General features: G+C 39.5%; 1 protein-coding gene across 1 annotated transcript in view; it reads right to left on the minus strand.

The window, feature by feature from the left end:
• Positions 1-2,609: 2,609 nt before the first annotated feature.
• The window catches only part of Vha55 (V-type proton ATPase subunit Vha55), a 57,386-nt gene continuing 44,110 nt past the window's right edge, over positions 2,610-15,885 (minus strand). The window contains exons 9-10 of the mRNA XM_067151408.2: positions 8,472-8,601; positions 2,610-3,346 (exon numbers count right to left, since the gene is read on the minus strand). Coding sequence (XP_067007509.1) covers positions 3,198-3,346; positions 8,472-8,601 — 279 coding nt within the window. The 3' untranslated portion in view covers positions 2,610-3,197. The remainder of the gene's footprint in view (positions 3,347-8,471; positions 8,602-15,885) is intronic.

Here is a 15,885-nt window from a genome sequence, read left to right on the forward strand (position 1 = left end):
CTAGATTAGAGAATTAAAAACTACTTGTGGTCGATTGTTGTTTGGCTTGGCATTACAGGTGTTAGAACTTTTGAAGAGATTGGCTGATCAAAGTTGTTGAACTGAAAGAAGTTTTCAGAAGAAACTGACAAAGTTTTCCCGGTATAAGTGAATGTAAAGTTTCGAGATTTTTAAGTCGCGTACTGGTAATTAATGTTTGAAGCCAGCCCCGCGGTCTAACTTGTCTGCCTCTCACCCGGAGGGCCCGGGTTCGATTCCCGGCCAGGTCAGGCATTTTTACCTGGATATGAGGGCTGGTTCCAGGTTTACTCATTCCACGATTACCTTTAATTGAGGAGCTATTTAATGATGAGATGGTGACCCCGATCTAGAGAGCCAGGAATAATGGCTGAGAGGATTCGTCACATTGACCATGCGTCATCTGGTAATCTGCAGGCCTTCGGACCGAGCAGCGGTCGCTTGTTAGGCGGAAAGCCATTGGGGTAGTAGTTTGGTTTGGTTTAGGGGTGTTTGTAAGATTATAAGTATACATATTTCATTTTTGTGATGTTTAGCCACATAGTTGATAGTTCATTCATTCCCGGTTTTTCCATTTTCCCGTGTTGTACGTTGTTTGTTTTTTTCCGTGGTCCCTCCAAAAACAGAGAGTCGAGGTTTCACTGTATATAAGTTTTATCGACATTTGCCAAACTGAAGAAAATTTCGGAGTTGCTGGAACGTGAAATATCTAAATTGCAGTACTTACACAAAATTAGACGGGTAGCAAGCAAATTACATGCTTTGAATGCAGTTGTCAAAGACTGGGAATGCCTAGTGGTGCATTTAGAGAATATTGAACTTCAAATTTGTCCTCACAATTCACTTCTTGTATGATTATCTGAGTATATTCAAAAGACTTTCACTTGTATTTCAGAGACATGATCTGATTTTAAGTCGGATAAGAGTGCATGTAAATAATGAAATTAATTCATTGCAGCAACTTCAGAACACCAAGCGCCCAATGGAAGAAAAGTTTGTTTCTGCTACAACACTTTCAGGAGTTTTCAGTGCAAAACAGTTATCAGATGTGTCGTATAAGAATTTTACGAGTGACAAGGAACATTTTGGAAGTGGGATTAACTTTCTGAAAAATACATTTCTTCAAAATGAGGATATTCAAAGTGCCACTGGTGTTTTTTTTACACATATTCCTGGCCATCAGGAAAACAATTGGAATGTTATGACAACAGTGAAATACAGCTTCTTGCCACTCATTTTTCAAAACTCCTTCAAATCGAGGAGAACGTAGAAGGCATACGGAGCGAGTGGTAGAAGTTCAAAGTAATCGGGAAAGGTCTTCCACTGAGTGATCTACTTGAAAAATTGTGGACTGTATAAGGACGATTTCCGATTTTAGGAAAGCTCCTCAGTATAGTAGCAACAATTCCTGTATCGACCTCATCATGTGAGCGAGGGTTCAGCACGATGAATATTATTAGACACAAACTGCGAGCCAAGCTTGCTGTGAAGAACTTAAGTGATCTCATGATGATATCTTTGAATGGACAGTCTATAAAGGACTTGGATGCAACAAAATGTACTGATCGTTGGTATTTTGGTGGGAAATCAAACAGGCACATGTAGTGTAATTTCAAAAGACACTGACCTTGAAGGCGATTGGTGACTATTTGGGTTAGTATTTCTTAAAATATAAATTGTTTCTATTCCATTCTTATATGAATTGATAGACTAGACTACTTAAGGAGACATTTCAAAAACAATATGTAGCTTTATCCTAGTCTAACCTGTGGTTTTTATGTTTATTTGCAAAAAAAATGTGCTGGCTCCTGATAAAAAGGGGCTGGCTACTGAATTATTTCTATTTTTTTCTACCCCTGCTTATAGATGTTCATGTGCTGAAGAAGAGCTTACCAAGTGGCACAGAAAAGCCTACTCTTCTCAGTGTAGACCATTCCATTAGGAATGTCTGCAGGTTTTTGAAGAATTTCCTTAAGAGCACTTTGTATTAGTATGTCTGTATCAGCAAGGAACTTTTTCAGTATTTCCTCCGGTTTGATAGTTTGGAATAGGTATATGAGAGATGGGCATGTAACTGTGTTTATTTCTTTAAATTTCTGATCAGCATGTAGTAGTGGAGAAGAAATCAATTTCTCCATTTTATTTTGTAGTCTTTTTAAGTTCCTGTGTAGGCTGAAAAATTATTTCATTTGAAAGGAACAAGCATCAAATCAAGTGAAAGAAGAGGGGGAGTGGGGGGGAAGAAAGGAACACATGTAATAGGATGAACACAATTGCAGGTCAGTGTGAGGGGAACAACAGAAATAAGAGACAAAGACAAAAGTAGAAACACAAGAGAACAAGACACCAAGTTCAATCCCTGGCTGGGTTGGGAATTTTAACTGCACATTGTTAATTCCTTGTTAATTCTGTCCTTGTGTGTTTCCACATTTGTCCTCATCTTATTTCTGTTGCTCTCTCTTCCCACAATGACCTGCCACCATTGTGTTTGTCCTATTATGTATGTTACTTTTTTATCCCTCCCCACCCCTCTCTATTTTTTACTATGTGAAGTTAGGAGGGGAAACAAATAAAAACACTCACAGAACCAGTTTAACATCAACATATTATATATTTCTCACCCATACCTTACCTCTCCAACAAATTTTCTACACAAGGAGTGAATGTAATGACATCACAAACCATTCACCAGGGCTAGAAATACTGTTAAGGTACCTGAAATGCTTCTACTGCCAGTAAGTACAACTACTGCTAACCAGCAGCACTGAGTTTGGAGCAAGAGAACTACTAGACTATGCCCAAGTCAATGATTTGTATAATGAACACCTTTTTATTAAAATTACAACTATCTACACACAAATACTGTACACCTCGTTCCATGCACTTTTAACTAATTAAATGCAGGATGAAGAATTAATTACTTAACTGGAATGCTTAGTTGCTGAGAACAGGAAGTCAATGAATCATTTACTTTACAATGAAATAGTGCATTTGGTACACTAATATACCAGGTAACATCAGTATTGTCTCCAGGCATTTACTGTATTAAACTTACAACTGTACAAAACCAAATATCTCACAAACTAGAAGTATCTTACAAGAACTTGTACAATATCAAAGAAAAAAATACCAATATTTTACACATATTATTGTACGAAGGTGAAGGACTTTGAACTTTTTTACTTGGCCTGAGTGTGACGGGAATCTCGAGGGTAGAACTCTGCCAACGTAGAAGCTGGGATACGCTTCAACATCTCCTTAGGGAAGATTCGAAGCAGCTGCCAACCAATATCCAGAGACTCAAACACAGTTCTGTTCTCGTAGTTACCTAATAAATTAAAACCTTGATTATTAAAATGTCCACCCAACATGAACAATCCTACAGAAAAATGTTAAATTTCAAGAGCTGGTTCCCACAACTACTCACTACCACTAATTTTCTTCTTTCTAGCTCATTTCACAATTTATTGGAGACAAACTTGATGTGAATCTGGCCCAGTTTTATGGCCGGATGTCTTTTCTGACACCAACCCATGTGGAGAGATTTTCAGGAATATGTAAGAGTCACTCCAGGCAGAACAACAAGAGGGAAGACTGGGAACAGGGAAGTGTTACAGAGGAGGGGCGAGTCAAGAGAAAAGGGAATGTAGAGTATAGAATATGAAGGAGGAACCGGTTCATGAGATGGAGAGAAGGGAGGAGGAAGTATGTTCTGCAGCCATCAGGGAAATTAAGGGAGAACAGAAGACAGCGGGGTGACCTAATGAGGTGGACTGTGTTGAACTCTGGTCACAAGAGACTATTATTAAGCATGTGGGAAAAATGTGTGAGGAAAAGAAACCAGGGAAGAGTGTTATTTGGGAATTTGGTTAAGGCAGATGTTGAGAAAAGTAAAAGGGAAGGAGGAGGGTAACAAGAAGGTGGTAGTTCTTCACATTGGTACCAACAATGTAAGGTAAGCAGGAATAGGTATTAACATAGTTGGGGATGTGTGGAATCTGGTTATGAAAGGGCATGAGAAGTTATAAAAGGAGTCGGGATTGTTATCAGTGGGATACTGTGTAGAAGGAACACTGATTGGAGGGTCATCGGGGACTTAACCACCCCGACCCTACACAGTGTGTACAGTGCAATGGTACGCCATGACATCTGAAATGCCTGCTATGTTAATTTTGTAACAGTTCTTTGCTTTGGCAGGTCCTAGCAGAGTAGTTGACACAGAAATAGCTAATTTACTCATTAATAATAGTGGTGAAAGCAATTCAGAGTGTGAGAGTAATGTAAAGGATGAACAGACTGTAACTTCCAGTGAATATGGTGATGTTGATTAAGTAATTCATAGTAATATGCCAAGAAATGCGAACGCATGGGTTGACTACTAACAAAATCACAGTAATGATGTGCAGCTGTCTAGGGATAACCAGGTTAGTGTATGTTAATAAGCTCACTGGACAAAAAATTAGTCACCCTAGTGCACGCTCACAGATGGATAATGTACAGATGGTGCAGCAAAATAGTCCCATGCTCAACCGCACGCGCACTGCCTCTACATGAACATATGGCTGTAGCGATTAGCGAGACATTGATGTTTCAAGTGGACAGTGAACATCAACATGGGTAGATTTAAGAATGTGAGAGGGACAAAAAAGGGCCACTCGTGTTTGGCCGTTCATACGGTGAGTGAAGTTACTGGATATGTTGGGAGTTTCGTAGCAGACTGTTCAACGTGTCTACAAGCAGTGGTGTACTACACATGGCCACAAAACACGTCAGAACTGTGGTTGGAAAAAGATCCTGATTGAGAGGGACCGGCGACTCATTCCATGGCTTGTGAAACAACTCACTTTCAAACCAGACAGAAATTGCTGTGGTCAGTGAATGAACCAGTTAGCAAGAGAACATTGCTCACAAAGGCACAAAAAGCTGCGCATCTTCAATGGGCTAGAAGTCATCGAACGTAGGCAGTAGCTGACTGGCGGAAGGTAATGTGGTCTGACGAATCATGGTTGTGCCTGTATTCCAACGAAGCACATCGTCAAGTGCACCAAAGGCCAAATGAAGCATTTCATCCTGGATTTGTGCAAGGTCAGGTTCAAGCCAGAGATGGGTCTGTGATGTTTTGGGGGTGTTTTTCCTATCATGGATTGGGTCCACACACTAAGGTAACCACTAACATGAACCAGCATGTTTATTTAAATATTCTGGATGATTAGGTGTGCCTTTGTTAACATCTGCATGATGAGTATGCTATTGATACCCCAATTTCTCAAGATGACAACAGCAAAGTTCATCAGGCTGGACGCATATGTGACTGGTTTTATGAACACTCCCCCACCCTATTACATCTCTATTGGCCTGCAAAATCACCTGACTTGAGCCCCATTAAAAATCTGTGGGACAGGTTCGAACAGAGGGGACAATGCCGACATCAAATCCCTGCAACTTGGTGCAATTGTACGATCAAATCCTCAGTGAGTGGCTTAACCTGGATGCGACGTACCTGTACAACCTTATGGACTCTCTTCCTAACCGAATCCAGGCAATTATCAAGTCCAGAGGCAGAGTTGTATGATGCTTGTATCGATTTCTCCAGGGGTGACTAATTTTTTGTCTGGTGAACTTATTATATGTTACACATTTTTTATAATTTTTCTCCTGACCATCTGGAAATTATACATTTCATAAGATACCACACTCAGCATTAGGAGTAGGCAAGAAATAAAGCAGCCTGGAGTTTTACAATGTCATGCTTGAGGGGTTAACTGACTACGGAGTGGGTATGTGGGAAATTGGGAACGAGATTTGTAGATCCTATTAAGTGGGTAGGAGATAGGGATCTACCCTGAGATGGCCTTCACTTGAACTGCAATGGTATATCTAAGTTAGGTTTGTTTGGAAGAGTTATAACAAGCTACATTCAGGGAAACGGGCTGAACTAGGGAGCGGTGATGAGAGTGTACGGAGCTGGAAGCCCAGTAAGGATGTCAAAGTTGTTGGTGCCAAACTGTAAAAGAAGTACTGTAAAGAAAGGAATTTCAGTAATTTAACAGATATATACTGACCAGATATTGTGAAGGTTGAATCATGACTAAAAACTTATATTATGGATGCAGAAATCCTCATGGAGAATTTATCGTAGAGACAGAATGGGACTGGTAGCAGAGGGACTATTCATACTGGTGAAGGAGGAAATTGTAAGCTACGAAAAACTTAAGAATGAAAACAATTCTAGGTGTAAGGCTTACCTCCAAAGACAATGGGCAACTTACTGTTTTTGGAATGTACAGACCTAAATAGTGTGGTGCTGATGCAGAATCATTTGATAACATAATCAGCTATGTAGTGAACTACACAGAAAGGAATGTTACTGTAGCAGGTAATCTCAATTTATCAAATGCTAACCTGGGAAATGTGTAGTTTCCCTGTATTCAGAACGCATAAAACCAGCTCTCCTATCAACTGTTCCAAAGCCCCTCCTCTTGCGGCAAGGAATTTCACAGCCCCATCATTTGTGATGGGGATTAAAAGAACCAAATAAGAGGAAAGGAGGTGGGAGCTGATCTATAAGATCAATTATATGGCTGGCATGGTGGGAAATAAACAATACAAACTGTAGTTATGACAGGCAATGGAACAACATACTGCTAATGCATCCAGCTGGGTTTTTATTGGAACCTCTTCGCTGCAGGTATAAGAACGAGTGAAATATCAATGCCACTTGAAGTCCAGTTAGCATAATCCTGTTCTGTCGAGTATAGTCTGAAGTTTCTCAAGACTGTATGATGAACTGGTCTGAGATTAGTTTCTTGAATACAGACTATACTCTCCATGAACTGACTGATTAGCTGGCACAGCTTAGTAAGATGCCTGTCATAACCATTACAATTCCACTGTAATCATGCCATAAAGTGGATGTTTTGAAAGGTATTTACGTTGTAATCACAGGCTCTTAACCTATACTAATATCTCCAATAGAAATTGGAGTTAGATGCTCAACATGCGTCACCTCATCACCAGACACTTTTTGGGGGCTGGGTTTCCTCCTACGAGGGAAGCACACAGGTTTTCCAGCAGATGGTTCTGCTGGTCCTGACATAGACCCTCCAGATGGAGAGCATATTTCCCCATTCGAAGGAGGGGTGGGGGAGCACTTGGTAAGGGCAACCATCTTCCCCGCCTTTTCTTGTTTAAACAGGCATGGAGTTGGGATTCACTGTCCCAGTCAATGATGCCGCCTCGGCCGGCTTGGGCGCAGCTTTCGTTGACCTCTTGGGAGAGAGAGAGAGACTTGGCCTTCGTCCCCACCTGCTGTGCCGGCTTAGGTTTCCTAGCCGGCACAGGCTTCTGTGCGGTCAAAGGCTGGGTAGACCCGACCTTTGAGCTTTTACTCTTTGCGGCGTTGCTCATAGGAGCAACTGCCGCCATGGGTGCAGCGATCTTCACAGGTGCTGGTGAAACAAATGACAAACCTGGTAGACTCGGTGCTATCACGCGTAAGTCTAGTGTCTTCTCAGGAGCGTTCATGGAATTTAACTTACAGTGCGCTTCCTGGTAGGAAAGGCCATCCAGGGTCTTGGTCTCCTGGATCATCTTCACACTGAGACAAACTGGACAGTTTCTATCTCAAGGAGAATGAAGACCAGGGTAGTTCGTGCACCTGTTCAGAGATGTGCACTCTTCCGTGCCATGAGCTCTTCCACATGTACCACACACAGGCTCGAATAACGAGATACCATATGTCCAAATTTTTGACATGGATAGCACCGCATGGGAGGCGGAATATACGGCCTCACATTGCAGCAATAAGTTGTAACATTCACTTTCTCTGATAACAATGAAAATTTAAAGGAGACAATGAAGGCATCCATGGCAATGTCTTCACCGTTGACTTTGCGCATAATGCACCGGATGTGTCACCACCGTTCATGTCTTCCATCAGCTCATTGTCATGTTCAAAATGAGGTCACAGTGGAAGAATGATTCCGTGAACCAGATTCATGGATATGTGCTACTCCTCTTTGAGGGGGATTTTGCCGAAGTGCCACACTCAAGCAACTGATCAGCTTGAACTGCAATGCAAGTTTTCAACAACAAACTACTGTTGAACATTTTCCTTATGTCCTCAAGTTCACCATTGACACCTTCAATGTGTTCATTAAAAAGAATGGATTTAAATAGCTTGAAATCATGCCTATCAGTTCTGGTAGCAACCATACTTTCACACAGCTATTCTTCTCAGGAGGTTGAACCCACTGAGGGAATCTAAAATGAACGACTTGGACTTGGGTGGAAGACCACCCTTGACAGGCTTTGGAAGTTTGTTTCCTGCCATCCCGGTACATTTCCCTGCATTCCTAACCCCAGAACTACATTAAGAAACATCCACAAATAACATATTTCACATCAGGCTAATGAAGCCTTTAATCATACTATATGCAACTGATTAAACAAACCTTGCGAGATAAAGTTCTTCTCAAACTTGGTCAGGAACTCAAGGTATAAGAGATCATCAGGAGTAAGAGCTTCTTCACCCACCACAGCTTTCATTGCCTGCACATCTTTACCAATGGCATAACAAGCATACTGAAAAGGAACAAACAACACAAGAATAAGAATAAAGGTAAAGTATAACATTAAAAACAAAGATTTATTTATTAATTTTACTTTAAACCACACCTTGTCCACATTAAATCTTGTCTAATAACAGATATCAAAAGTCTGTGCTAATAATACGAGGAGTAAGACACAGTTGTTTACTTCCTGCACTACTGTTCAACAAAATCGGAACAGATTTTCAAGGAAGCTACTGATGTTAAGACATAAGAAATTGTTAACAATATTTGGTAAAATAAACATTCATTATTAATGGCTGGAAGGTTGCAAGATCTTCAATGTCTTGAAAGTTTGCCAAGTTGCCAAGAGTCATGAGCACACACTTAACCTCAACGTCAAGGAGACAAAGTTCATAATCATCTGTAAAACACGCATACCTCTACGGCCCAGTTTATTCAACCTCAGCTAACATTCAACTGCCTGTTAAAATAATTTAACAGTGAACTTAACCAAATTAGCATTTAATCAACATTGGTTAAGACTTAATCTGTTAAACTCTCAATTAACTGCCCAGGTTAAAGCAGTTACATTCTCTGTTACCTCAAAATATGGCAGGTGCATTAGATGCAGAACATTTCTATCTTGAATATTTGGAATATGGTAGGCCTTTTCCAGAAAGAGTTTGAAACAGAAGAGCTGATTTTCATATAGTTGTTGGAGTTGCTTGATCGTACTTTGGCTATCGTCTGTATGCACATTGAATTCACTACAAATTTTCTGCCAAGCGTCATTTATTTTGAGCACAGATCCAATATATAGTTTGCTTACTTTCTGTAATAGGTATATAGACCTCTCCCCAGAAATTTTCGCCAGCCGGGTGGCAGGAATGAACAGTCAGGCGGGAAATACTACGTAAGAAATTAATATGATCATATTTCAGTTTATTCCTCTCAGAGCATTAACAATAACATCAGACAAGTAAACATTAACTGCAAAATTGAACTATTTTAGTCTTATTATCACGAACAAGACATAAGGGTACTTTGAACTTCTCGTGTTCTGCTGCTCGTTCATCATCATGTAACATCGGAACTTGCCGCTCGGTTGCTGTGGAGTGCCATGCGGAATCTAATCCATGCTAATCCATACACTGCTCTAGCACGATACGTGATAGTCAAGATGTGCATTTGAACTGGGATGTAATTGATGCAACTATGCTGACAATGATTTATTATTTAAATAAATAGTTTTACAGTATTTACATTTTAATCTGGAACACCCAATTACTGAAATATGTATTAATGTTATGAAACTAACACACATCTAGGTTATGTTAGCCGGGCAGCAGCAGGGCAGTTACGCCTATTTAAAAGGTCCTAGGGTGAACACTGGGTATATACTCTGAAATAATTTCCAAAAGAAGAGAAATCTGAACCACCCATTCCCTTCTCGGCCTTTTTTCCCCCTCCATATTGATCTATAGAACAGAAAATTCACGGTCAAGACAAAAATCAAATAAATGTAGACTTCCCGCACCTTGGTTTACAGCTGTATTAAAACAAAAGTGCATCGAAGCACGCTCACAAACTGCATGGTTCTGCCACAGCCTTCTAGATTCTTACTGATAGTGACACTTGTGAGAGTTAACACCATGCACTCACATCCTCCACAAACCATACCCTAGACAATCCCATCACCCCATCTGAAATCCGTTGCGTCCAATCCAAAACCAGTTACACTGCCCCAGAACCTGACAAGACCTGCTACCTACACGTCCGTCAAGCCCCTCCGATCCTTTTCACCATCCTAGTCACACTACACCTTTATCCTTAGAACTGGTTTTTACCCTTCATCATGGAAACGCACCACAATGCTCCTTTTCCCCAAATCAGTCAAACCTCCCTCAGACCTTGGTTAGCTAACAGTTCCCAAGAAATGTTTGGATAAGCAAGAATCTTAACATGCTGCTAAATTTTTAATACTAATGTTAACAGTGTGTTAGTGTTCTTTTAACTGATATTTAATAAACCGGGCCCATGTCTTTACAGCAACCAACATCGAGTCACTACATTTGCTTATCTACATTCCCATGTAAATGAACATTGGTATCACATGTATCTAGGGAGCAAGAACTTCTTTCATGAAGATGAAATACCTACTGTGCAGCCACAAGCTGAGCCTGGACCTGAAGAAAGAGATTGTTAAATGCTATGTCATCTCAACTCTTTTATATGCCGTCAAAGTGACCCTACCTCCAACCGTCGGCTTTTGAAATATGGTTATATAAGTACATCTTGGAAGATATTGTGGATCTATCATTTCTAAACGAGGTTCTTCATGGAATGAATAGTCACTCTCAGTTGATAAAGTTTAAAAGGAGAAAGCTTGTATATTTCTGGCATTTTGTAAGGACTGAGTGAAAATGACTTCTAGAAATCATAACCCAAAGGAAACCGACTAGCAGAAAAATAATTTCTTGGTTAGAAACCTTGAGAGAATGGTTCAATTTGAAGTCTGCTTTATTGGGTACTCTTCTGGAGTGCACTCACAAACCTATGACAGCCATGACAGATTATGCTACAGAAGAAGATTTGCTAAATTCATACAGATTAAATGATATAGATGAATCTTTGAAATACTTAATTTTTAGCAAGTTTGTCAGTCAAATTGTAGAAAACCAGTTTAATATTAAGCTTAGGATTTTACCTTACCTCCCACTTCATGTTCATAATGTTTACGCCTAGGTAGCCTGTTAAACTGTGTTATTAAAGAGGGTTTAATAGGACTAATAAGCTTGATAAGATTTTAACTACAAATTCCAGACATCCACAACTTAGAGGCAATGTTTAACATAAATGCAAAATAATATATACAATCATAAGGAAATGAATAGTGCCAATGACAACAGGTTTTAAAAAAATCTATGAAAGGTATTAAATACTGTGCTTTAAACTAGACGAGAACTAGCAGCTATTGTACATTTAAAACTGAAAAACAGTCAAAAGAACACTTTCCTCTAGGAACCTACATAGGGACTCAGGTGGATGAACAAAGTGTTAATGTTAGACTGGGTAAGAACAGTCGATAGAGGGTGCTCTGGATCACTGCACAAGCAGTTGTTAATTTTGCAGCTTCAGGGGACACCTGTAGAGTGACTGTATGTACAGTGTAGCCTAGTCCAGGCCAGCCGCCAAGTTTTAGACAAGTACTCAATCAGCTGATAGATGGAGAGTGATATTATTGTTTCAATGAAGAATAAACTAGTTCAATGTTTTAAGATGTTATTTATTTTGCTTATGTTGTGTGTAGTTAAGCCTAAAAGTATTTGTTATATTCAGAGTCTGACTACCTGACGAATACTTCAAAATTTAGATTTATACGGGGTATAGGCCTACACGTCACAAATATTGAAGAGGTTAGAAATTCTGTGTAGGTTAGTAGACCTATAATAACATTTATATTATAATACATGTGGTATAAAATAGTATAGTCATTGTCTTGAATAATGTACTGTATGTGATGACTGTAAACTTAGCCTACATTTAAATTTAAAAATTAACATTACCATATTCCAGGTTACATGGTTTTCCATATCAGAAAATGCAATGCAATATCATCAAACTATACATAGAAGTGTACTTTATATGACTTATTGGTATGTATATAATCCTAACACATGCAGGGGATAGAAAATAATATGTTTAGTTAACCGATGGGTAGACAAAATTGTATTACTTAGTTCCATATTTATCTTAACACAGTATAAGTTAAAATAATATACTGTACCATTCTACTCGTGGTATTAATAGAAATATCTAAAACCTGCTACTCTTTAGTGGTGAAAACAAACAACTGCCATGGTCCCCGGGGTGTTGTGTACAGTGCTCCTTTAATTATGGCTACGGTTTGATTGCCACAATGAGGAATTAAATATTAGTATCACTATAAAATAGCCGTCTTACTAATAAACGGTGTATAACTTTTATACAAGGTTTATACACCGTTTAGGTGAAATTCGTTACTAATAAACCGTGTATAAGCCACCTGTGTATACATCTGTTATAGTTATTCATTGAATTGCTTATACAGACCAGGACCCTTGTATAAGCGTTGTATAGCAGCGAGTAGCAGAAAAAGAAATGAGTGAGCAGTTTATTTTCGTGGTATTTATTGTCTACAGTAATACAATCGTGGTGAAATATTCGACTTATCCATTTAACATTGAGCACACATTGAAAGAATGGACGATAACGATCTTCACGATATTTTAAACATAGAAGACATACACCATTCAGAGGTTATGGAGGCTAGACATCTTCGTAAAGTAAAACACTTTAAAGAGACGGAATGACAATAACTATAAAAGAAATTATGGTTGGGCGTATTTTTGTGTAATAATGTGTTACTGCTTAATAGACTTTTGATATTGCGAGTTTATTATACATTATCTGCCCCTACAAGGATCTTTCTCAAATTTGAGTACCTGTAAAAGGGGACATATTCCTCGAAATAAAAAATGGCATAACTTGAAAAACATACGTAATATGATTTCCATACTTTGTAGTTGAATACGCAGAAATATGATGTATAAATGCCTAATAGAAATTTTTTTGATCAAACCTTTCTTTTAAGCTACAAACCAGTTTTTCCTTTCACCTGAAAAGTAAGGATTTTGGAATGTGAACCCTTCTCAACTCGCCGATTCAATTACAATTGCTTACGTTTTCCGTACTACGCCAGTTAGGAGCTTTTGATCTTTTCTTAGCTCTTCTATTTCTTTTTTGGTGTTCATTACATAAGCAAGCTGAAGAAATGTTGATATCAATATAAGTCAATTTCCAGCTGTCTCACGGAATGACAATGAATAACTAAGTTATAAAAGAAAAGGTGGTTGGGTGTATGTTTGTTTAATAATGTGTCACTGCTTAATAGACTTTTGAAATTGCAAGTTTATTATACATTATCTGCCTCTACAAAGATTTTAGATCTTTCTCAAATTTTAGTATAAAAAGGGACATATTCCTTGACATAAAAAAATGGTATAACTTGAAAACCGTACGTTACACGATTTCCATACTTCGTAGTTGAATACGCAGAAATATGATGTGTAAATGCCTAATAGAACCTTTTTTGATCAAACCTTTCGTTTAGCTACAAAACAGGTTTTCTTTTCTCCTGAAAAGTAAGGATTTTGGAATGTGTACCCTTTTCAACTCACCAATTCAATTACAATTGGGAACATGCATCATTTTCAAAAATATTTTTTTTGAAAAGTACACCAATGAAATAGTACGTAAACGTATTACATTGTGGTATGTTGTCTTGTTTTCTACCATTAAAAAAATATTTAATAGTGCCTTTCCGCAAGGCGAGTGAAACGGCCTCTGACGTAAGCGGCGCGCTGTGACGTCACGATCCAGTACCGCATGGAGCTCTACCAGCCGTTGTGCATCAGCCGTTGCTAAAAGCCGATTATTTATTATTCATGATCGCGAATAACTTCGAAATGACAGAAGAAAGGTGCAAAACAGCACAGCCAGACAATCTACCATGTATAGATGTCATTCTTGAAAAATGTGACTTTTGTGGCCGCAGAAATTAGCGGATAACAAGCAAGTTTGTAAGTGGCGTCTTTTATATACGTGCAATGTACTGTAACCCATAGTATTAGGATAACAACGAACCTGGATAGATATCACATCACTTTCAACATTTCCTTCTAGACTGATTCCCCTATTAAAGAATAACATTACATTTTCGGGCTTTCAGCATTAGTAAAGTAAGAAATCGGATTTCAGCACTAACATAAACATATAGGTAGCATTATAGTACTAGTCCGCTTCTGTGGTGTAGTGGTTAATGTGTGCCACTCCCGGAGGCCCGGTTTCGATTCCCGGCTCTGCCATGAAAGTTGAAAACAAATAGTACGAGGGCTGGAACGGGGTCTACTCAGCCTCAGGAGGTCAACTGAGTAGAAGGGTTTCGAATCCCACCTCGTCCATCCTCGAAGTGGTTTTTCGTATTTTCCTACTTCTCCACAAGGCACCTAAGGCCACGGCCGTTTCCTTCCCTCTTCCTTATCTATCCCTTCCGATCCTCCCATCCTCCAACAAGGCCCCTGTTGAGCATAACAGGTGAGGCCGCCTGGGCGAGGTAATGGCCCTCCTCACCAGTTTCATCACCATACTCGAAGTCTCACGTTCCAGGACACTGCCCTTGAAGTGGTAGAGGCGAAATCCCTTGCTGAGTCCGAGAGAAAACGAACCCTGAAGGATAAACTGATTAAGAAAGAAAGAAAGAAGGAAAGAAAGAAAGATCATAGTACTGTAGGTCTATAACCTATCATTTCTGAAAAAATATATATTTATGGTTGGGGCAACTGGCCTACCCACTTCCGGGGCCCATGAAAGAGAATTAAATATCTATGTGGAGGGAAAAATTTAAACATGATAAAGATAAATATGACTTCATCTAGTTTTCACAAGTTGGGCTGAGTGGTTCAGACGGTTGAGGTGCTGGCCTTCTGACCCCAACTTGGCAGGTTCGATCCTGGTTCAGTCCGGTGGTAGTTGAAGGTGCTCAAATAAGTCAGCCTCGTGTCGGTAGATTTACTGGCACGTAAAAGAACTCCTGCAGGACTAAATTCCTGCACATCGGCGTCTCCGAAAATCGTAGAAGTAGTTAGCGGGGCGTGAAGCCAATAACATTAATTACATTTGGCTTTTAACAAGCTGAGCATATCAGGAAAGAAAAGTGTCCTGGTGACATTTTAATCGCTCAATACAGGAATGTCTTTGGGTGCTGTGACTTTTACTTTTTTTTTTTTGTTTTTGCTGTTTGCTTTACGTCACACCGTCACATCTAGGTCTTATGGCGACGATGGGACAGGAAAGGCCTAGGAATGGGAACAAAGCGGCCGTGGCCGTAGGTACAGCCTCAGCATTTGCCTGGTGTGAAAATGGAGAAACCACGGAAAACCATCTTCAGGGCTGCCAGCAGTGGGGTTCAAAACCTTCTATCTCCCGGATGCGAGCTCACAGCTGCGCGCTCCTAACCGCACGGCCAACTCGCGCGGTATTTTTACCCTTCGGTTTATTGACTTGGCTTGTATAACCTAAAACTTCGGCTAAGTTGGATAATATTTTAAACACCTACATCACTATTTTCACCTGTGTGCAATTATGTTATTTATTTCATTAATATTATGATAATTATTATAATTGAGCATTGTTAACTTATAGGACCCAAACAGACAAGCATTGCTTTTGTGTAGAGTGACGTCAGACCAATGAGATCGCGTACTTGCGTGACGTG

This window comes from Anabrus simplex, chromosome 7, assembly GCF_040414725.1.
Source record: "Anabrus simplex isolate iqAnaSimp1 chromosome 7, ASM4041472v1, whole genome shotgun sequence".
Taxonomy (NCBI): Eukaryota; Metazoa; Arthropoda; class Insecta; order Orthoptera; family Tettigoniidae; genus Anabrus; species Anabrus simplex.